The following is a 23,707-nucleotide window of genomic DNA, read 5'->3' as shown; positions in this document are numbered from 1 at the left end:
CTCAGATTATTTTTCTATTATAATATTCAGATAAAAAGCACAATTTGAACAGTTTAATTTTCTTATACACATTTCAAAATAAAGGATTATCAACAACCATGAAATAAGGATTACAGTCATTCCTTTTAGTTGTAAATTAAAAGGAAGAGTAGTTTATCTGGTAGCATACCAGATTCAATTGCCACTTTGAAATTGGGATTCAAAAGATAGCATACTCTCAGTCTACAATTCTCAATTCCCAAGCATGACACTTAACAGTGCAGACGAAAATGTGTGACCTGAAATGTTAACTCCGTTTAACTATAGACGTTGCCTGACCAGAATATTTTTTTCTGTTCCTATGTATTTTAGATTTCCAGCATGCAGTCGGTTTTAGTTTTGCACTGATAGAACAGCCTCGTGGAATTGAACCATTGTCAAAGAATTATGGCAAAACAATCAACCTGAAAAATGTGGGCAAATTTCTGCAATCTTAGGAGCCTTTCGATGAAGGCAGATGTAAACGACAAAAAGCAGCAACGCCTCCCTTCAGCCAAATTGAGAGAAGCAAACAAGGACATGGATCTGTGAGACAGTGAGGTTTACCAAACAGCAAGTGATCCCTGCGTTTGTTTATGCTTCAGACTAGTATGAACAAATCAAGGGAGGTAGTGGCATGGTGGTATTGTTACTAGACTAATAATGCTCTTGGGAGCCAGGTTCAAATCCCACCACAGCAAATGGTGAAATTTGAATTCGATAAAAATCCGGAACTAAAAGTCTAATGATGATCACAAAACCACTGTAGATGCTCTAATTCATTACTGTCCTTTAGCTGGCCTGGCCTATATGCGACTCTAGATCCTCAGCAACACTCTTATTTGTCCTAGTGAATGGTCTAGCAAGCCACTCAGTGGGGGGGCAATTCGGGATGTGCAATATATGTTGGCTCAGCCTGCGATGCCCATATCCAATGAATGAAACAAAGTCACCTCAAAACAGTGGATACAGATGGCAGGAAAGGTGGCCCACTAGCAGCAACCTGGCTCAAGCCAACATATCAAGGTGTTTAAAACCAGCTCCACTGGGCAAAGCATGTCATTTGTATGCCAGACACCAGATTCCTGAAGCTACCATTTTACTCAGAATCTGGGAGGCTTTCGGAATGTTGTTGGATCCCATCAACATATGTGAATCCCTAGCTCGTGACACCAAAATGGAGAAGGTTAATTTGGATATTCACCAACCACAGACACACTCCTCCAGGAATATGCAGAAACAAAGCCAGTGTGTCAGAGAATGCACAAACCTCCAAATTCATCTACAAAATATTCCAAGCACCACCTGCCGTGCATGTGGCAGACCCTGTAGATACATCAACGATCAGAACCCATTGAACCAGGGCGGAAGAAAGTCATCCTTAATCCCAAGGGCCTGTCCAAGAGACTGTCTAGGATAATGATATAGGCTTGTCTAACTGCCACTTCCTTTCAAGATGCATTTCTCCATGGTAAATAGGATAAAATATCTGGAGCACGTAACAATTACAACAGGTAATGTCATAGAATTTACAGTGCAGATGGAGGCCATTCAGCCCATCGAGTCTGCACCGGCTCTTGGAAAGAGCACCCGACCAAAGCCCACACCTCCACCCTATCCCCATAACTCCATCTAACCTTTTTTTGGACACTAATGACAATTTAGCTGTGCTAACCACTGTGCTACCATGTTGCCCAATGTACAGGCCGTACATAGAAAACAACATGATCCTGATCAATTTCCAAGGTGACAATGAGTAACTCAGAAACAGATCTCAAAGTTACCATGGTGTCAAAGTGGCGATAATGCAATTTTGCAAAATGACTCTTTACATAGCAGAACTTTTTAGCATAGTCTTCACCAGCAGAACTACAGGTTATCAGAGTGAGTTGTTGGACTTTAACTTGGGTAGTAAAAATAAATGTGGAAATGTGGGCTCCTTTAACTGGTAACACAGGAGCACGAAGCAACTATTTTGGTCCATCACCCTGCTCCGCCATTCAAACAGATCATGGCTGATCATCTACTCCAACTATCCCTATATCCTTTGATGTCCTTAGCATCCAGAAATCTATTGATTTCTGTCTTGAACTTAGAATCCCCACAGTGCAGAAGGCAGCCATTCTGCCCATCGTGTCAGCACTGACTCTCTACCTAGGCCCTACCGTACACATGTAACCTCACCTAGGGCCAATTTAGCATAGCTAATCCACCTAACCTGCACATCCTTGGACTCCGGAGCACCCGGAGGAAACCCACGCAGGCATGGGGTGAAAGTGCAAACCCCACACAGTCACCAGAGGTGAGAATCTTACCCGGGTCCCTGGTGCTGTGAGGCAGCAGTGTTAACCACTGTGCCACCCTAAAAATGCTCAATGATCGAGCTTCCACAATCCTTTGGGGTAAGAATTCACAAGGTTCATCACCATCAGTGACGAAATTCCTCCTCACCTCCGTCTTGAATGGCCTGTCTCTTATCCTGAACTAAAATTCCAAAACTGCAATAGACCGGTTTATTTCTTAAAAAGGATCAGGATTAGTTTCCAGAGTGGCACTCCCAGTTTTTATTGAACTCGCTGAAATTACTTATGTTATATCTGCGCACATCTTGATCTTATTTGCTAAGATCCTGTCATCTTCCTGGTTAACTGTAGCAGACCCCAATCACCATGCAGCTTCCCCACCTGCAGAACGGTAGCATTGTGGTTAGCGCTGTTACTTCACAGCACCAGGGACCCGGGTTCGATTCCCGGCCACAGTCTGTGTACGGTCTGCCCGTTCTCCCCGTGTTTGCGTGGGTTTCCTCCCACAAGCCCCGAAAGACTAGTTAGGTAATTTGGACATTCTGATTTCTTCCTGTGTACGCAAACAGGCACCGGTGTGTGGCGTCTCCGAGATTTTCACAGTAACTTCATTGCAGTGTTAATGTAAGCCTACTTGGGACAATAATAAAGATTAAGAAACTCATTTGAAGATGGTGGATTAGACACGGTCTGGAGCAGTGTGGGTCATACACCCGATATCGTTGTTAAATATGGATACGAAGCTATTGGCAAAAGTGTGGATAGAGAACTGTATGCTGGGGAGGACCAGGCGGGATTCATGAAGAGGCAGCAGCTATCGGCCAATATGATAATGATGCCCTCGGCAGGCTGGGAGGTGGAGGTGGTTGTATCTATGGATGCAGAAAAGGCATTTGACTGTGTGGAGTGGCCGTACTTGTTCAAGGTGCTGGGGTGGTTCGGGTTTGGGCAGGGGTTTGCCGATTGTGTAAGATTGTTGTATAGGGCTGCTAAGGCGTGTGTACGGACCAATATTATCAATTCAAAGTATTTTGTGTTGCACCAGGAACGAGGCAAGGGAAGGGTGCCCGCTCTTCCCTTTGCACTTTTCCCTAGCTATTGAACCGTTGGAAATGGCACTTAGGGCTTCGAGGGGGTAGCGGGGCATCGAGAGGGGGATGTGGAGTACCGAGTCTTTTTATACGCTAATGACCTGTTATATATTGCAAACCCGGTTGAAAGTTCAGACAGGATTACGAGCATCTTGCGAGAGTTCAGTCTTTTTTCAAGGTACAAGATCAATATGGGGAAAAGTGAGGCATTCCCGATCAACGCCCGGGGGTGGGGTTTAAGGAGATTGCTGTTTCGGTTGGTAGCTTTGTTTGTTTTGTTACCTTGGGATACACGTGGCACAGAGCCGGCCCACCTGCACAAGTTGAATCTGGCAAAGCTGGTGGAGGATATAAAGGAGGACTTTAGGAGGTGGGATGTGTTGCCTTGGTCGTTGCTGGAAGTGTCCATGTCCATGTGTTTTGGACATGTCCGAGGTTGCCGGGGGGGGGGGGGGGGGGGGGTGGTCCAGGAAACAGTTTGCAAACGTAATGTCGAAGATTTTGGGAGTGTAGGTGACGCCGAGCCAGTGGGTGGCTATATTTGGGGTGTCATGAGTTCGGCAGTGCAGGTGGGGAAGAGAGGCTTCCGTGGTAGCCGTTGACTGCCTGAAAACCAGAGGTGGACCTTGCTATGCTGGTGGGACTTGGAGGCCAAAATTGGGGGCATGGGTGGCCCACTTGGCAGAGTTCCTCCACCTAGAAAAAAGAAAATCAAGTTTGCCGTAAAAGGGGCGAAGGAGAGGTTCCCCACCAGGTGGAGGCTGGTCATTGACTTCTTTAAGGGACAGTAACATGTATTTGTGTTTTGTTTGGGTTGGGGGGGCAGCAGATGTAAAAAGAGGGGGTGGAGGGGGCGGTACGAGGGAATAGCGTTAAGCGTGTATGGTTTACCGTTGTTGTTTGCTTGTTTCTGTTCTGTATATGTTTGAAAATAATTCCAATAAAATATTTGTTTTTAAAAGGCAGGAGTGATAATTCAGGAAATTATAGACCGGTGAGCATACATCTGTGGGAGGGATAGTATTGAAAAATAATTTTAGGGAGAGGATTTCCTCACATTTGGAAACAAATGGACTCATTAGCGATAAACAGCATTGTTTTGTGAAGGGGAGGTTGTGTCTCACTAACTTGATTGAGTTTTTTGAGGAAGTTACGAAGTTGATTGATGAAGGAAGGGCAGCGAATATTTACAAATGGACATCAGTAAAGCCTTTGACAAGGTCCCTCATGGCAGACGGGGACAAAAGGTGAAATCACGCAGGATCGGACGCGAGCTGGGAAAATGGATACAGCAGTGGAAGGGTGCTTTTCTGATTAAAAGGCTGTGACTAGTGATGTTCCGTAAGGATCAGTGCTGGAACCGTTGTTTGTATATATAAATGTTTTGGAGGAAAATGTGTCTGGTCTGATTAGCAAGTTTGCAGATGACAAAGATTGGGGGAATTGTGGATAGTGAAGAGGATTGTCAGAGGATAAAGCAGGATATAGATCAGTTGGAGACTTGGGCGGAGAAATGGCCAATAGAGTTTAATCAGAGCAAATGTGAGGTACTGCATTTTGGAAGGTCCAATACAGGTGCGAATTAAACAGAAAATGCAGAACCCTTAGGAGTATTGAAAGTCACTGATCTGGACATACAGGTCCACAGATCACAAAGTGGCAACACAGGTGGATAAGGCAGTTACGGTGGCACAGGGCATACGTGCCTTCATTGGGCAAAGAAATGGAGTATAAAAATTGGCAAGTGTTGCTGCAGATGTACAGAACCTTGGTTAGGCTACATTTGGAATATTGCTTACAATTGTGGTCGCCACACTACCAGGATGACGTGGATGCTTCGGGGAGGGTACAGAAGAGGTTTACCAGGATATTACCTGGTCTAGAATGTATTAACTATGAGGAGAGGTTGTATAAACTTGGATTGCTTTCACTGGAATGTCGGAGATTGAGGGGTGACCTGACAGGTTTACAAAATTATGAGTGGCACGGACAGACGGATTGTCAGATGCTTTTTCCAAGGGTGGAAAAAGTCAACTACTAGGGGACATAGGTTTAAGGTGCAACTGGGAAAGTTTAGAGGAGATGTGTGAGGTAAGTTTTTACACAGAGTGTGGCGAGTGCCTGGAACACACTGCCGGAGAAGCAGATACGATAGCGGTATTTGAGAAGCACCTTGATGAATATTTTAATAGTATGGGAACCGAGGGATATGGACCCCAGAAGCGCAGGTGGTTTCAGTTTAGGCAGGCATCATGATCGGAGCAGATTTGGAGGGCCCAAGGGCCTGTTCCTGTGCTGTAGCGTTTTTGTACTTGATTTTCATGCTTAAACATTGCAGCTGCCTTTCAAACCAGTCTTCTGGGGTTGAATGTTAAAAGGCCTTCAGGAGCTGGACACAGGGCAAAGAAAAATAATCAGGAAGGAGGGCAGCGGGTGAGACGTCAATCACCATGGCATTCTGCCATTCGGGAATGCGGAAGGCACCCTCCCACCGAGGCCAAATGCCAGTCACCATGGCATTCTGCCATTCGGGAATGCGGAAGGCACCCTCCCACCGAGGCCAAATGTGCCACTGAAGTGGCCAACTAATGGCCTCTTCTTGCTGCATTTTACCACCATGTGGGGCCTGCCAATTGAAACATGGGGGACATTGCCTATTCTGGCACTCTAGCTCACGGAGGGCTATGTCTGGTGCTAATGGCCAAGTCCACTGCAACATTCCATTGCCCTCCAATTGGCTGGCAGCTCTTCCCTTAAAAGGACAGTAATCCCAGAAGCTCATTAGCTGCAAAATGGGCACAAAATACAGCTGGGGGTTTCCCCAAACAACCAAAGCTGGTTGCTCGGTCTTTTCAGACCATTGTTGGGACCATCACTGATCTGATCTAACCCAGCCCTGGTGTCTGTAGAGTCAAAGTGCAAAGTTATTTTCCTTCTTGCACTCAACATCATAACATTTACATCAAGCTAACCTGATAAATCCAGCCCTCCTAACAGATCCAGAAGCTCTCCACCAACTGTGATTGGTTTACTGGATGGTACAGTCTGAATCACTGGTGTCACATCACTGCCTCCGAGCAAGTCTAACAAGTCGTTAGCCTGGAAAAGAACAAAACAAAAGCTATATTTTATACATAGGAAAACAAAGATAGTTTTAAGGGATTTATATTTTTATTGGTAAAAATTAGAAATAAGGTACAGTTATAAGTGGGTTTAATTTAATGTTTGCGCGCTTTGAAGGGTGAAACCTTTAGATATATTCATGCTGGACAAAGGAGTTTGTATGTGTGAGGATTGGTTAAGTACTAACGGTGTCTGTTGTGCTTAGCGAGGGCGACAGCATGAAGAATAGATAAAAGACATAAGCATGTGGCTGTTGCTTAGCAACTGGAGCTTTTAAAGGAAAAAAAGCTCTAATTTTTATTTTTAGCTGGATACATTGCAGCTGGACAGGGGAGCGAACCTCTCCACTCTGCCAGAAGCTGGATAGGACAAGGGAATCCTCATAGTTTTTACGGTCCAAATAACAAGGGAATTGGGACAGAAAAATTGTTCAAGACTGGAGTTAAGAGAACAGAGTCCATGGTAGCGTTAAGAATTCAAGAAAGAATAAACAAAGTGCCCTGAGTAAAAGAGACAATTCCAGTAACCAGATTTTAAAGTGGGACAGCAGACTTCAGATGAAACATTTGATGCCATTTTAATAGTCTGTGAATTGAGAGTTAAAGCAATTGTGAACACTGTGCAGCAGTCAAGACAATGAAATCCTAAAGGAGTTGGTGTAAAGTTCAGGACTTGATTCACTGTCAAAAGTAGAGCAGAAGTTTTGTTCAGAAGTGTAATTTGTAAAACCTGGACTGAATTTCGGAATGCAAACCACTAAGGGAAAGCATTGTGAGAATGGAGCTTGGAAACTCTTATCACAATCATCTGGGGTGATTCTGAGGAGAAATCCACAGACACAAACTTGGGTTCAGAGTGGAGCATGTGTGGAATTCACCACAACCAATCTGTGTGCTTAAAAATGACTTTGCGAGCGGATGGAGGCAGCCTCATGTAGGGGCACCAGTCTGGGGGCGTTGGTGACGGAGCCTCTGCCATTCCCGCCGGCGCGCTTCTCCACCAGTCCTGTAGTGGTGGCGGCCCTTTGGATCTGGGGACAGTGGAAGAGGCATGTGGGAGCAACGGGAGCATCGGTCTGGTCCCCAATATGTGACAACCATCGGTTTGCTCCAGGGAGGTTGGACCAGGGTTTATCGGGTATGGCGGAGGGCAGGGATTGAGCAGATGGGAGATTTGTTCTTGGAAGGGAGCTTCCCTGGCTTTAGGGCACTGGAGGACAAGTTTGGGTTGACGAGGGGGAATTAATTCCGGTGTATTCAGGTGCGGGACTTTTTGCGCAGGCAGGTGCCGTCTTTTCCACTCTTGCCATTAAAGGGGGATCCAAGATAGGGTAGTGTCTAGAGGATGCGTGGGGGAGGGAAATGTCTTGGATATTTACAAGAAGCTCATGGGGGCAGAGGAGACGCAGACTGAGGAACTGAGGCATAAATGGGAGAGGAGAGGAGATTGGGGAAGGCGTGTGGGCGGACGCGCTGAGCAGGGTTAATGGGACTGCAACACGTGCCAGGCTCAGCCTAATTCAGTTTAAGGTCGTCCACCGGGCCCACATGACAGTGTCCCGGATGAGCAGATTCTTCGGTGTACAGGTGTGTAAAGTGTCTGAAAAGACCGGCAGACCATGTCCACATGTTTTGGGTGTGTCCAAAACTTAGGAGATACTGGCAGGGGTTCGAGGACATCATGTCTAGAGTATTGAACATAAGGGTGGCAATGGGTCCGAAGGTGTCAATTTTTGGGGTGTCTGAAGCCCCAGAAGTCCGGGGGGAGAAAGAGGCCGACGTTTTGGCCTTTGCTTCCCTGGTAGCCCGGAGACGGATACTTCTAGCTTGGAGGGAGTCAAAGCCCCCGAAGTCGGAAGCCTGGCTGTCAGACATGGCGAGTTTCCTGGGCTTGGAGAAAATAAAGTTCGCCTTGAGAGGGTCGTTGTTAGGGTTCGCCCAGAGGTGGCAACCATTCATTGACTTCTTTGCGGAGAATTAGGTCGGACGCGTGGGCGGAGCTTGACACGAGGCAAGGCAGTCGAGGTGGCAGGCCTGAGTGCAGAACGCGATGTAGAGGGGGATGAGAGCACACTGGGTGGCTCCCACTGAAAATGGACCTTTGAAGTCCAGTCCCTCCCGGAGGAAGAGATTTCCTGACTTGGAATTTTTGGGGGAAAAATTTGTGAAAATAATTACTTCGTTATTTTCGGATTGAAGGAGGAAAGAAGAAATAAGAAGTCGTTAGAGTATGCGAAAAGCAGCTAGGAAGAAGAAAACCCGGGTACGCCATTCAATGAGAAGGCCAGCAAAAGCGCGGACAAGATGGCGGATGCCGGACCGCAAGGTGGGGCCGCACTACTTACGTGAAGATGACCGAGCTGATGGCTGTGGAGTTGGAAAAGTAGCTTGTGAGGCATACGGAGGCTTTGAGGAAGGAGACGGCGGTCGCATTGAAATCGTTGGAGGAGGCGATCGCCCCGGTGAGGGTAGCTGTGGCAAAGACATCAGCCGAGGTGAGAGAGCAGGGCGAGAAGATGAAGGAAGTGGAGGAAGCAGTGTCATGACACAGCAACCAGCTCACCTCGATGGGGGACGAGCTGCGGAGAGTGGAGGAGGTCAACAGAGGACTCCGAGCAAAGCTCGAAGACTTGGAGAACCGCTCGAGACGGCACAATCTGAGAATTGTGGGCTTGCCCGAAGGGACAGAGGGCCTAAGGCCAACACAGTACTTCACTAAGAAGTTGGCGGAGCTGTGGAGGAGGGTGGGAACTCCTCCCAGTACAAGCTGGACCGAGCTCATCGATCATTAAGGCCAAAGCCCAAGGTGAATGAGCCGCCAAGAACAGTAATTATCTGCTTCCATAAGTACTGCATGAAGGAGAAGGTATTAAGCTGGGCGAAGCAGAAGCGCGAGGTGCAGTGGGACAGTGCTGGAGTTCGGATCTATCAGGACTTGACGGTTGAGTTGGCAAACAGACGAGCGGCATTCAGGTGGGTGAAGGCGGCATTGTACAAGAAGGGTGCGATTTGGTATGATGTACCCAGCGAAGCTGAGGGCAACTTATAACGCCAAAGACTTTTCTTTTGAGAGAGCGGAGGTGGCTGAGGCGTTCGCGAGGGCAGAAGGCTTGGGACAGACATGAGGAGCAGAGCTGGAAGAGAGACTGTGGATCGTTTGGGGAGCTGGAAAATGTTTAAATGCTACAACTTTCTTTTTACTGATGTGTATTGTAATTTACTTCTCTTTGCATTGTTACAGAGTTCAAGTTAATGGTTGGGTTCTGTGTTGCGACGGTTAAATCTGATGTTAGTGAATTGTATGGGTTGGATTGTTGGTTTTGTTTTTTCTTTCTCTGGGGCTGGGTGGAAGGGAATGATATATCTTAGCGGGGGAGCCACCCGCGCTAGCTAACTAAAGTCAGCTAGTGAACGGAGGTAAGGTGAGAGGAGGGCTGCGGACGTTGGAGTCTGGATAGCAGGCTTCAATGGGCCTACGAGGCGAGCGGGGGGGGTTGAAGCTGGGAGATGTTTTTTCAAGGGGAAATGTAGGGGGGTTTCTTGCGAGGGGGATGTTCGATGTTAACAATGGATAGGGGCGGTTCAGGCTTATGGGGCAGGGCCAGGTGGTATGATGATGGTGAATAAGGGTTGGGGGGGGGGAGAATGAGAGACCCCCAGTTAGGATAGTACGTGGAACGCGAGGGGGCTAGGAGGTCCAGTCAAGGGTGCTTACGCATCTGAAAAGTTTAAAAGCCGATGTGGCAATGCTGCAGGAGACTCACGAGGGTGAACGACCAGGTGAGACTTAAGAAGGGCTGGGTTAGCCAAGTGTTTCACTCTGGATTTGACGGAAGGGCTCGAGGGGTACCGGTGTTAGTCAGCAGAAGGGTACGCTTCCAGATGGAGAAGGTAGTGGCAGATCAGGGCGGTAGGTATGTGATTGTGACAGGGCGCTGGAGGGGAGATTAGTGGCGCTGTTAAGTGCATACGGTCCCAATGGGACGATGTGGGATTCGCGAAGGTGGTGTTTGGGGCCATCCCCGGCTTAAACACACACAAACTGATTGTGGGGGGGGGACTGGAACTTGGTGCAGGAGCCAAGGTTGAACAGATCACGGCCGCGCACGCTGGTCCCATCGGGGGGGCGGGCAGGGGGCGAAGGCCCTGGCTGGGCTAATGATGGAAATGGGAGGGGTGGACCCTTGGAGGTTCCTGCACCCAAGGGAATGGGAGTACACGTTTTTCTCAGCAGTCCATAAGGTAAACTCGCGGATCGGCGTCTTTGTGGTGGGGAAGGCTTTGCTGGCTGGGGTTAAGGGGTCGGAATACTCGACAATTGCAGTGTCAGATCATACTCTATATTGGTGGATATGGTACTGGAGATGGGGTAGCGCAGAGGCCGGGTGGAAGCTGGATGTGGGCTTTTGGGGAACCAAGTGTTCTGTGAGAAAATTGAACAGGTAATTAAGGAATATGTAGGTTTCAACTGTACGGGTGAGGTGTCGAAGGCAGTGGTCTTGGAGGCTCTAACGGTGGTGGTGAGGTAATATCGTTTAAGGCCAGGGTGGACAAAGAGGAGAGGTTGGAGCAGCAGAGGGGAATAGACGAGATGTTGGAGGTAGATAGGGGTTATGCAGAGGATGGGGACCCAGCGAAGCTGGAAAGGAGGAAGGAACTACAGGCGAGCTTCGACCAACTGTCTACCAGGAAGGCGGTGCGCCAACTGAGACGAGCAAGGGGTGCGGTTTATGAACATGGACTGCGAATTTTCCTTGCCACTGCTTGCCTGCGGAGCTGACCTGCTAACAAGGGAAATTATTCAGGTGAGGGATAGGGCAGGGAAGTTGGTGGTGGCTCCGGAGCTGATTGATAAGGTTTTTGAGGGATTTTATGAGAGGTTTTACAGGTCAGAGCCACCCGGGGGAGACCATGAGATGCAGGAATTTCTAGATGGGTTGGAGTACCCAAGACTAGGGGAGGGGGATAGGGCTACATTAGAAGGAGCAATAGTGGAGCAGGAGATAAAGGATGCGATTGGGAGGATGCAGTCAGGGAAGGTGGCACGGGTTTCCGGTGGAATATTATAAAAAATTCAAGGATAAGCTGGCACCCCTGATGGTGGGGATGTTTGAAGAGGCGATAGGGAAGGGGGTGCTGCCACAAACCTTAGGGCAGGCATCGATTTCACTGCTGCTAAAAAAAAACAGTAAGAAGTCTTACAACACCAGGTTAAAGTCCAACAGGTTTGTTTCAAACACGAGCTTTCGGAGCACGGCTCCTTCGTGGAGCTGTGCTCCGAAAGCTCGTGTTTGAAACAAACCTGTTGGACTTTAACCTGGTGTTGTAAGACTTCTTACTGTGCTCACCCCAGTCCAACGCCGGCATCTCCACATCATGGCTAAAAAAAAAGATAAGGATCGGACAGAGTATGGGTCGTATAGGCCCATATTACTTCTGAATGTGGACGCAAAAGTATTGGCGAAGGTACTGGTGGGTATGCTGGAGGAGTGCCTTCCGAAGGTGATAGGTGAGGATCAGACGGGGCTCGTGAGAGGGAGGCAGCTGTTTTCCAACATCAGGAGGGTTTTGAACGTCGTTATGGCACCGGCGGAAGGAAAGGAAACAGAGGTGGTTGTGGCATTAGACGCCGAGAAGGCGTTTGACCGGGTAGAGTGGGTGTACTTGATGGGAGTTCTGGAGCGGTTTGGGATTGGACCAAGATTTGTGAACTGGGTAAAGCTATTATATAAAGAGCCGAAGGCGAGTGTCCGCACAAACAACATCAGCTTGAGATACTTTTCTCTCCACCGTGGGACGAGGCAGGGATGTCCTATTCTGTTTGCACTTGCGATTGAGCCGTTGGCCATCGCATTAAGTAGTTCGGGAGCATGGAAAGGAATAGTGCGGGAGTGATAGAGCATAGGGTGTCTTTATATGCCAGCGACTTGCTGCTGCATGTGTCGGAGCCGAGTGGGTCGACAGGGGGAATATTGGAGCTACTGCGAGTATTTGGGTCGTTCCCAGGGTACAGGCTGAACCTGGACAACAGCGAGTATTTTGTGGTGTCTCGGCCGGGGGTGGGGGCAAGGACTCACTTTAGGTATCTGAACCTGGACAAGAGTGAGTATTTTGTGGTGTCTCGGCTGTGGGTGGGGGTGCTGCCATCCCGTAGGGCAAGGACTCACTTTAGGTATCTGGGGTGCAGGTTGCCTGGGGGTGGGGGAGGCTTCGCAGGTACAACATCTCTAGTTTGGTGAGGAGAGCCGATCTGGCAAGGTGGGACGGTCTCCCTCTGTCACTGGCGGGTTGGGTACAGGCGGTTAAAACGAATGTGTTGCCGCGATTTCTGTTTATTTTTCAATGCCTACCGAGTTTCCTGCCAAAGGCTTTTTTCAGGGAGATTGAGGGAAGGATTACCTCGTTAATATGGGGAGGGAAGGTGGCCAGAGCGAGAAAGGTGCTGCTACAGAGGGGAAGGCAGGCAGGGGGTTTGGGTCTCCCTGAACCTGATGTACTTCTACTGGGCGGCGAATGTGGAGACGGTGCGGAGCTGGGTCAGAGGGGTTGATTCCCAGTGGGTCAGAATGGAGGAGAGTTTGTGCAGGGGGTCGGGACTGAAAGCACTAGCAACAGCGCCGCTCCCGATAGCTCCGGGAAAATACTCTGAGTGCGGTAATAATAGCTTCATTGAAAATCTGGAAGCAGTTTCGCCAACACTTCGGGTTGGGGGCAGGGTCAAGGGAAATGCCAATTCGGGGGAACCACAGATTTGAGCCAGGGAGGTGGGATGGAAGTTTTCGGAAATGGGAAGAGAAGGGGATTAAGACGCTAAAAGATTTGTTTCTTAGGGGTCGGTTTGCAGGACTGAGGGAGCTGGAAGCGAAGTATGGGCTGCAGCAGGGAGAAATGTTTAGATACATGCAGGTTTGAGATTTTGCTAGGAAGGAGATACAGAGCTTCCCGGAGGAACCGGCCTCCACATTGCTGGAGGAGGTGCTGACGACAAGGAGGCTGGAGAAGGGGGTAGTGTCAGCGGTGTATGGTGCTTTTTTGGACAAGGATAAGGCACCACTGGAAGGGATCAAAGCAAAGTGGGAGGAAGAGTTGGGAGAGGTTATAGAGGGGGGTCTGGTGTGAGGTGCTCCGGAGAGTAAATACCTCCACCTCATGTGCGAGGTTGGGGCTGTTACAGCTGAAGGAGGTCTATTGAGCGCACCTCACGAGGACGAGGATGAGCTGATTCTTTGAAGGAGTAGAAGTTGTGTGTGAGTGTTGGGGGTGTGGGCTGTATCACAAATAGATAGGAGACACGTAGTTTCAACACATTTTCCTTGCTCTCTTTCCTGGATATTTTCACCCCTCCTTCAAAGCTAAAGGGCGAGATATAGTTCTGAGTCTATTAGAAACTCTTGATTTTGCCAATGTATTCATTTTTCCTGCACACATTAGGCTCCAAATGAGTGCTCAGTTGAGGATGATGGAATGGATGGGTAACACAGACAAGCCTGATGCCACCCTCAAACGCACACTTGCAATTCGGGTTGACCCAAACAGTGTCCTGTTTGTAATAATAATACTCTAGTGTCACAAGTAGGCTTACATTAATATTGCAATGAAGTTCCTGTGAAAATCCCCTAGTCGCCACACTCTGGCATCTGTTCGGGTACACGGAGAGAGAATTCTGCATGTCCAATTCACCGAACAAGCACGTCTTTCGGGAATTATGGGGGGAAATCAGAGCACCCGGAGGAAACCCACGCAGACACAGGGAGAATGTGGAGACTCAACACAGACAGTGACACAAGTCAGGAATTGGACCCGGGTCCCTGCCACTGTGAAGCAACAGTACTAACTAATGTGCTACGTGCCGTCACCCAATAAAAACTGTAGACTGAATCTGGAAACCTCGGACAGTATGGCTAAGATTACCATAATTCAGCTGAGTTTTCAGTGGAAGTAATGATTAGATTAAAATACAATTGATGAGGGGGGTGGGTCGCATGACGTGAGCACAGGAGCAGCTGTGATTTCACGAGCTATGGTGCTTTTTATCTTTTAATCCTTTGTTTAAAAATCTTGATGCACAACCCATAATTATTTGATTCTGGTGTGTATGCCCGGTGTTATGTTCCTGGGAAACCCTGGCTAGATTTTGGCAATGAGGAGCCAAGTCAAGAAATTTGTTGTTTGATTGAGGCAGTCGGAGGCAGCCAGAAGGCCCGGTTTGCAGTGACAGTTTCACTGGTGAGCGGGCCTACGTTTTAGTGATGCTGTTGGCATTGAGATGATGGCTGCCATTATGAGCGAGGTCGTGGACGATCTCTGCTCTCTGGCACAGGTTATTGGTGCTCACACTGGAACTTTGAGATATCCTTTTTAAAATAAATTTAGAGTACCCAATTATTGTTTTCCAATTAAGGGGCAATTTAGCGTGGCAAATCCACCTACCCTGAACATATTTGGGTTGTGGAGGTGAAACCCACGCAGACATGGGGAGAATGTGCAAACTCCCCACAGACAGAGACCCAGGGCAGGGATCGAACCCGGGTCCTCAGCGCCGTGGGCAGCAGTGTTCGTGGCATGTTTGTGGACTGAACGGGCTGGTTAAGAGAGCCCATGTGTTCACACACCTGAGACAGTTAAACGCGGATGTGGCCATGTTACAGGAGACACACCTGAAGCTGGGAGACCAAATTAGATTAAAGACGATATGGGTCGGGCAAGTGTTTCATTCAGGACTGGACTTTAAAACAAGGTGGGTAAGATAGAGGCAGACCCGAGAGGCAGATTTGTTATGGTTAGCAGGAAGCTAGATGGAATGGCAGTGGTGCTGGTGAATATATATGAAAAAAAAAATCCAGAAAAGTACACTTACTTTAGGTCTCAAAGTACAAACATCCACGGGTATACAGGTGGACTTCAGTAGGTCTCCCAAAATAAGCAATGTGACCAAAAATATTATTGAAATCATTAGATTGAATTTGAGAAAATACACCAATCACTGAATATTTCACGTTACCTGATTACTAGACTGAGGAGCAGTAGATAGCAATTTTGGTTCCACTTTCATGGGCTCTGCCTCTCCATTAGTCGGTGCAGTTTCTGTAGGCCCATTAGTTACCTTCTCCATTATAGGCATTCGTTCCAGCAGTGCAGATCTATTGGATACAAATAATGCTTCAGTCATGCAATTCCTCTGCTAAACAGGAGTTTGATTCATTCTTGATTAAATGTTTATCCTTATGAAATTAAATAAATTCATTTGAAAAGCTTACCTAACTTTTTATGCTCCCTCATGCAGACCAGAAGTGTTTGGTTAGATAGCAATATATTTTCCATAATTAGAAAAAGATCTTCCTGCTATTTGTATCATAATTCAATAACTTAGTATTTTTGCCAGCACACACTAGTTTTTACGTTCATTCTTTGCATTCAGTTATGTTCAATATGTACCCACTTGAAATGTTTAAAACAGTTCCACATGCCAGAGTACTTTTGGTTAGCAAAGCAACAGAAAAGATAGCAAAGTATCTAAATATGCTATCAAAGTACTGGGATGTATTTCTAGTGTGTGGGCAGGGTCAATGTGAAGCAAATCCAACAGTAGGAGCCATGAATACAAAATAGTTACTAATAAATTCAATAAGGAAATACAAGAAATGTCTTGACTTGGGAGCGGTTGAAATGTGGAACTCGCTACGGCAAATAACTTGGATGTTTTCAAAAGGTAACTAGACAAGTACATAGAAAATATGCTGAAAGGCGAAGTGAGGAAGCTTGTCTGGTATGTAAACACCAACACAAACTAGCTGAGTCGAATGGTCTATAATTATAAGTAAAGAAACATTAAACATTAAACAGATTTTACAGATTAATTTGACATTAAAATTGATTTATCCGATGATTTGAATTAAGGTAAATAAAAGGAAAGTAGAATGTAGTGCTTAGTGTTAAAAAGTTATATTAACTTTCGAATTAAGTAACTTTGAATGAAAGACAGATGGCAAGCATCTGAAATTTGCTGACAATACAACATAAACAAAGCTGGGACACTGACGGTCAGGGACCTATACATGGATCGCAGGGTCGCAACAATGGACAAACTGACGGAGAAATTCCAGCCTACCAGGGGGAACGAGCTAAGGTACCTGCAACTCAAAAAATTCCTACGAAAGGAAACAAGGACGCATCCGCAACTGCCACGACAGACATTACTGGAATAGTTACTGGACGTAAGCATCCTAGATAAAGGGAACTGTAGCGACATGTATGACCGACTGGCAGAAAGGGCAGACACCATACTGGACGCAACAAGAAAGAAATGAGGGGACCACCTGGGGATCGAAATAGGGCAGGGACTCTGGAGCGAAGCACTAAATAGGGTCAACCCCACCTTTACACGCGCAAGGCTAAGCCTGATGCAAATAAAAGTGGTACATAGAGCCCACTTAACAAGAACTCATGCGAGTAAGTTCTTCCCGGAGGTGGAGGATAGATGTGAACGGTGTCAAGGAGGCCTCGCCAACCACACCCACATGTTCTGGTCTTGCCCCAAACTTGCAGGGTGCTGAATAGCCTTTTTCGAGGCAATGTCCAAGGTGGTGGGGATGAGGGTGCAGCTATGCCCTAAAGTGGCGGTCTGCCCGAAAGTGGCGGTGTTTGGGGTATCAGACCAGCCAGATCTATTCCTGGGGAGGAGGGCGGACACCCTTGCCTTTGCCTCCCTGATCAGCTGTTCGGCTGGCGGTCAGCAGCACCACCTAAAGCCGCAGACTGGCTGTCCGACCTCTCAGAATCTCTCCAAATGGAGAAAATCAAATTCGCCACCCGAGGGTCAGGCGATGGCTTCCACAGAACGTGGGAGCCATTCAGCCAATTGTTCCGGGACCCGTTTGTGGCCAACGAACAAGCAGAAGAATATCCAGGAATCAGGGCAAAGTAGCCGATAAAAGGTGAACCACAGGAGATGGGAGGGGGTGGAAGAAGGAGGAGACAGGGAACAATAGAGGTGAACCAGTAAGGTGGGGGTGGGGAGGTGGGGGCAAGGGAATGACAGGCGGAAAGGGCACGGGAAACAACAAACTTGGCATCTACAGGAGCAGAGAAAAAGGAAAATACAGGCAAAAGACAGGACGGAAGGCTGAAGCGGGTGTTATCGCGAGACGACAACGAAAACCGTCCGGGAGAAGCAAGAGACAACCATCCGGGAGAAGCAAGCGACAACACCAACACCAGATCCATTCGCATATTGCCCTCTGTAATTGTTCTGTATTTGTTTCCCCGGTGCCCAAATGTATATGTACCCCCCCCAAACAGATGCCTACTCATGTGCTAAAAACAATACGGCCAATTCTACAGAGCTGCTGTTGTTGGGCTAGCACATAATACCCTACCAGTTATTTTATTCTAACTTCTTTTTTGCCGTTGTTTGTTCTGTTTTTTGTGCACGTTCCCTTCTCTTCTATGCAAGTATATATACACATATATAATAAATATATATCTATTTTGGGTACATAACAGTAAATATACATTATTCAGAAACCCAATAAAAAAACATTTATAAAAAAACACAAACAAAGCTGAATAGATGCAACAAACTATTTTGCAGGAGAGCTTTGGTTAGTTATGCATCAGGATGCACATTGACAAAATATAAACTGTTGCACAATGGTCACAAATCTCCATTATTAATAAAGAACCAAGTTGGCAGAAAGATACCTGCAAACAACGGCACATTAATTTTCAATGTCTTGTTAATTCAATTATAGGTCAATGAAGTACCAGAAAATATATCTGGAAATTGAGTATATTTCAGATAGTTACACTAACTTTGTAATTAATTGGTCATACAGGGTATTAGATTTGAAATATTGTAAGCTTTTTGGAAGAATTCAGCAATATTATTAGGGATATTCAAAGTTCAATTACATGTTATAATGGAAGTTAACAAACTAGAAGGACAGGCAAAATGTCCTTCTGCAGGGTCAATTTTCTTATGCTTAAGGCTTCAATATAAATTGAACTAGGATACCTCGAAAGTCATACAGGTTTGGTTAGATGAATTAATTAATTTAGTGAATGTTGAAGAAACAGTTGCTTTAATGGACAGATAAAGCCACAGCACTAGAGTTTTCAGTGATCCTAAGTAGCACTACAGGTACACAAGTTGAAAATACACACCACATTTAAAAGATTTATAGGCAACACAGAAAAGCAGTGTAGGATTAATTGCATGGCTCTATCAAAGTGTCAGCACAGACATGTGGTTGAATGGCCTTCTCTGAATCATTCTATGATTAAATAAAAAGTCAAATCAGCATAGAAATGCACTGTTTATGGTCTGTTTGACATGAAGCAACAAAGCTAAAGCCGCTTTGCAGTACAAAGTCACAACATTGTGCCTATTAAGCAAATAAGCTACACAAGAATTCAATTTTGACCAATGCCAGTTGTTTAAGGGGGGGGGGGGGGGGGGGGGGGGGGGGGGGGGGTTTGGTGGTGGTGGTGGTGTCTTTACAGTTCACATCTAGATCATGCATTTTCATTCCAGTTCAGGTACCAGTAATGTAGGGACATGAACTGTGATTAAGACCCACGGACATAAAACGTAGTTGGTTTATAAAAATTCTTGCACCCTTCTAATTCCCTTAGTGGACACACAGATCATCTTGTACAGAGCCAGTGAAACCTACAAAGACTTCATTAGTTCTCATATTTAATAGATTGAAGCATACGTATGGATTCATTTTATTGGACTTCTGATTATTGGTTTGAGAGAACCTGAAGTCACTTTTGCAATTTTTCTAACAAAACAAAGTTCCACATAGCTTCTCTTCACAAAATGAAACCAAACTGGCCACGTGGGCTGACATAATTTTTAGATATCAATATTGTGTCAATAATTGATTCAAAGCAAATCAGCATTGTGTTTTAGCTTCTAAAGGAGCATGTATAAGAAAAGTCAAAAGATCCACCAGCATTAGGGCAGCACGGTGGCCTAGTGGTTAGCACAGCTGCCTCATGGTGCTGAGGTCGCAGGTTCGATCCCGGCTCTGGGTCACTACCCGTGTGGAGTTTGCACATTCTCCCCGCGTCTGCGTGGGTTTCGCCCCCACAACCCAAAAATGTGCAGAGTAGGTGAACTGACCACACTAAATTGCCCCTTAATTGGAAAAAATAATTGGGTAATCTAAATTTATTTTTAAAAAATATCCACAAGCATGGAAGATTGGAACCGACTAAGACATCTCCATTATACAGTAACTTGCATACAAAATGTTTGACAACCTGAACGAAAACAGTGCATTAGGATTTACCACAAAAATTATTGATATTTGCCATCACTACCATCAGTTCTGTAATTCAAGCATGCAAGAATTCATGCAAATTAACAAGTTAGCAGCATGGTCCAACTGATCAGTTTGCACATACCTCATATGATCAAATTTTCTGAAAAGTGCATTATATTCCACAGCCCTTTGCTGAAGTTCCACATCTATGCTGCTTCCATACATTGACATTATCTTCTTAATTCGACTGAAAGGATGAACCAATGTTATAATTTCCATTCCATTACAATACGTTAAAAAATAAGTTTTACTTTTGTTACAAATCTGTGAAGGAATTTGGATTACAAATCAAATCTTTTAATTCTTTCATGGCATGCGAGAGCGGTGCTGCTAAAGCCATCATTTGTTGCCCATCCCTATTTGCCCTTGAGGTGGTGGTGGTTGAACACCGTGAACCATTGCAGTCCATTTGGTGTAGGTGCACCCACAGTGCAGTTAGGAAAGGAGTTTCGGGTTTTAACCCAGTAACAGTGAAGGAACACCAATAGTAATAATCTTTTAGTGTCACAAGTAGGCTTACATTAACACTGCAACAAAGTTACTGTGAAAAATCGCAATACAGTTTCAAGTCAGAATGCAATTGGTTTGGAGGGGAACTTGCATAGTGGTGTTCCCATGCATCTGCTGCCCTTGCCTTTTTAGGTGGTAGAGATTGCTGGTTTAGAAGTTTCTGTCAAGGGAAATTTGATGAGTTGAGGTAGTGTACATGAGGGTGGATAGGGTGCCGATTGAGCGGGCTGCTTTGCCTTGAAATGGTGTCAAGCTTAAACAATCTTGCAGCTGGACTCAGCCAAGCAAATAGAGAGTATTCCACCACACTCCAGACTTGCGCTTTGCAGTTGGTGGACAGGCTTTAGGGAGCCAGGAGAGTTACTCGCCACAGGATTCCTAGCTTCTGTTCTGCTCTTGTAGCCACAATATTTCTGGGATTGATCTAGCTCAGTTTCTGGTCAATGCTAACCCCCCCGCCCCCAATATTGATGGTGGAGAAATTCAGCAATGGAAAAGATGTTAAATGTCAAGGTGATGGTCAGTTTCTCTCTTGTTGAAGTTGGTCATTGCGTGGTGTTACTTGCCACCTATGCGTCCATGCCTTGGGCCTGAGCACCGCCCAGGCCTTGCTGTGTGGGGACTGGTTTAGCACAGCAGACTAAACAGCTGGCTTGTAATGCAGAACAAGGCAGCAGCATGGGTTCAAATCCCATAAAGACCTTCCTGTACAGACGCCGGAATGTGGTGACTAGGTGCTTTAAGCGATTATTATTATATTGTTAATATTATGTATAGACATGATCTGTTTCAGTATCTCAAGAGTCACAAATGGTACTGAATATGGATGATGGCACAGTGAACATCTAACCTAATGATGGAGGAAAGATCATTATCAAGCAGCTCAAGGGGGTTGAACCAGGTCAGTACCCCAAGGAACTCCTGTAGCAATGCTGTAAATCTGAGATGATTGACACCCAACCACTCCAACCATCTTTCCTCATGCCAGGTGTGACTCCAACCAGAGCGCTTTTCCTATTCCTATTGACTTATTTGCTAGGGCTCCTTGATGCCACGCTTGGTCAGATGCTGCATAGATGTAAAGGGCAGTCACTTAAGTTCAGCTCTTTTGTTCACGTTTGGATCAAAGTTGAAATGAGGTCAGGAGTTGCGGTCCAAACTCAGAATCCAAACGGAGCAGATTATTACTAGTTCCACTTAATAGCACTGTCATTGACACCTTCCATCGCTTTGATGATAAAGAGTAGGTTGATGAGGCATTAGACTCGTCATATTAAATGTGTCCTGTTTTTTGTAGACTGGACATACCTGGGCAATTTTCCCCATTGTTGGGTAGATGTCAGTGTTGCAGCTGTACGGGAACAGCTTAAACGGCATGGCTAGTTCTGGAGCACATGCTTTCAGTGCTACTATGGGCCTATAGTGTTTGCTGTATCCAGCGTCTTCAGCAGTTTCTGGATATTGCATAGAGTGAACAGAGTTGGTTAAAGACTGGTATCTGTGACACAGGGAGGGGTGGCTCATCCACTCAGCACTTCTAGCTGAAGGCGGCTGCAAATAGTTCAGCCTCACCACTGGTACTGGGCTTCCCCATCTTGGAGAATGGAGCCCCCTCTTCCAGTTCTGAAGGGGCCACAAAGCTTTGATCTAATCCGTTGGTTGTGGGATCACCTGCAGTTTCTACTGTTTGGCATACATGTAGTTCAGTGTTGTAGCATCAAATCAGCAGCTCATTTTCAGGTATGCCTGGTGTTGCTCCTGGCATGCACTCCCGAGCTCCTCGTTGCACTGGGTTTGATCTCTCAGCTACACGATAATTCTAGAGTGAGGGATATGTCAGGCTGAGGTTACAGAGTGTGGATGAATATAGCATTACTGCTGCTCTTGGCCCACAGTGCCTCATGAGTTATTAGATCGGTTCTGAATCTATCCTATTTAGACAGTGGCAGTGCCACACATGGAGGATATCCTGAATGTGAAGATGGGACATTATTGCCATAAGGTCTGTGTACTGGTCACTCCCATTAGAATGTCAGGTACAGATGGATTGACGATAGGTAGATTGCGGAGGGTAAGGTCAAGTAGGTTTCGTCTCTTATTCATTCCCCCACCAGTTCACAGGCCCAGATTAACAGGTAAATCCTTGAGGGCTTAGCCAATTTGGTCAGAAATGGTGTTACACCCTTGGGTGATGGACATGGAAGTTCACCAGTCAAGAGTACATTCCATGTCCATGCCAATCTCTGTGTTTCTTCCAACTGATATTAAACATGGAGGACAACTGATTCTTCAGCCAAGGGGGATTGACTGTCTGTTTACTCAGCAGAAGGTTTCTTTGGCTATGTCTGACTTTAAACCATGAGACTTCAGAGAGTCTGATGTCATGCTGGATTTCCAGGGTAATTCCGTCCTGACTGAATGCCAATGTCCTGTCATCTCTGGTGGGACAGCTATACAGCCAATATCAAAAGACATTATCCCTGTGTAAAGATGAAATTCCGTCAGTATGACTGTCAGGCTGCTGCTGGACTCGACTGAGGGACGGCTCTCCCACTTTTTGCACAAGTGGTATCAACTAGACATTGTGCCATTGCGGTTTCCAATGCCCGGTTTGATGCAAGGTGGTCCATCCAGTTTTCTCTCTTATGGACATTCCTGTGGTTTTTCCTGAACAGGCTTGCCAATTAGAAGTCAACTACATTGGGTGGGTCTTCAAGCACATTTAGACCAGGCAAGGATGGCAGATTTCCTTCCCTAAAGGGAATTAGTGAACCAGATTGTTTTTTTGCAGCAATCCAATACTTTTCATGGCCATCATTACCAAGACTAGCTTTTCATTCCAGATGTTAGCTAATTGGTTTTAATTTCCACCAGCTGCTATTGTGAGATATGAACCAGTGTCCCTTGAGAATTAGCCTCAGCATTTGGATTACTATCCCATAACATCATCATGACGCCACTGTCCCTGTTAATCTATATTGAAAATCAGATTTCCAACATATATATTTTCCCCTCTTTCGAGAGTGAACTTACTTACTTCACATTTATGGTAAACCTTGTGCTTAGCTTCATAATTGCAGTGAGAGCGTATCCCCTTGCTACAGATGTTGACATGTTTGACTGTAGTAGACTTTCTAATACATCCATAACTTCATCTTCTGTCACCTGTTGGGGTAAAAGGAACTAATGATCAGTCAACCATTTTGAACATATTCTCGGCACACAATCTATTGACTGTGATTTGTTTTCAAATAAATTTAGAGTATCCAATTATTTTTTCCCCCCAATTAAGGGGCAATTTAGAGTGGCCAATTCACCTAACCTATACATCT

The 23,707-nt window shown here is 46.1% G+C and overlaps 1 protein-coding gene across 5 annotated transcripts in view; it reads right to left on the bottom strand.

Moving 5' to 3' along the window:
* Positions 1 to 23,707, bottom strand: part of ap1g1 (adaptor related protein complex 1 subunit gamma 1) — a 168,512-nt gene that overhangs the window by 20,798 nt on the left and 124,007 nt on the right. For all 5 annotated transcript variants that reach the window (XM_038806532.1, XM_038806533.1, XM_038806534.1 and 2 more), the window contains 4 exons: positions 23,413 to 23,540; positions 19,948 to 20,052; positions 15,536 to 15,674; positions 6,385 to 6,511 (listed from right to left, as the gene is read on the bottom strand). In XM_038806532.1, coding sequence (XP_038662460.1) covers positions 6,385 to 6,511; positions 15,536 to 15,674; positions 19,948 to 20,052; positions 23,413 to 23,540 — 499 coding nt within the window. The remainder of the gene's footprint in view (positions 1 to 6,384; positions 6,512 to 15,535; positions 15,675 to 19,947; positions 20,053 to 23,412; positions 23,541 to 23,707) is intronic.

This window comes from Scyliorhinus canicula, chromosome 9 (assembly GCF_902713615.1).
Source record: "Scyliorhinus canicula chromosome 9, sScyCan1.1, whole genome shotgun sequence".
Lineage (NCBI taxonomy): Eukaryota > Metazoa > Chordata > Chondrichthyes > Carcharhiniformes > Scyliorhinidae > Scyliorhinus > Scyliorhinus canicula.
This window is presented reverse-complemented; position numbering and strand designations above follow the sequence as displayed.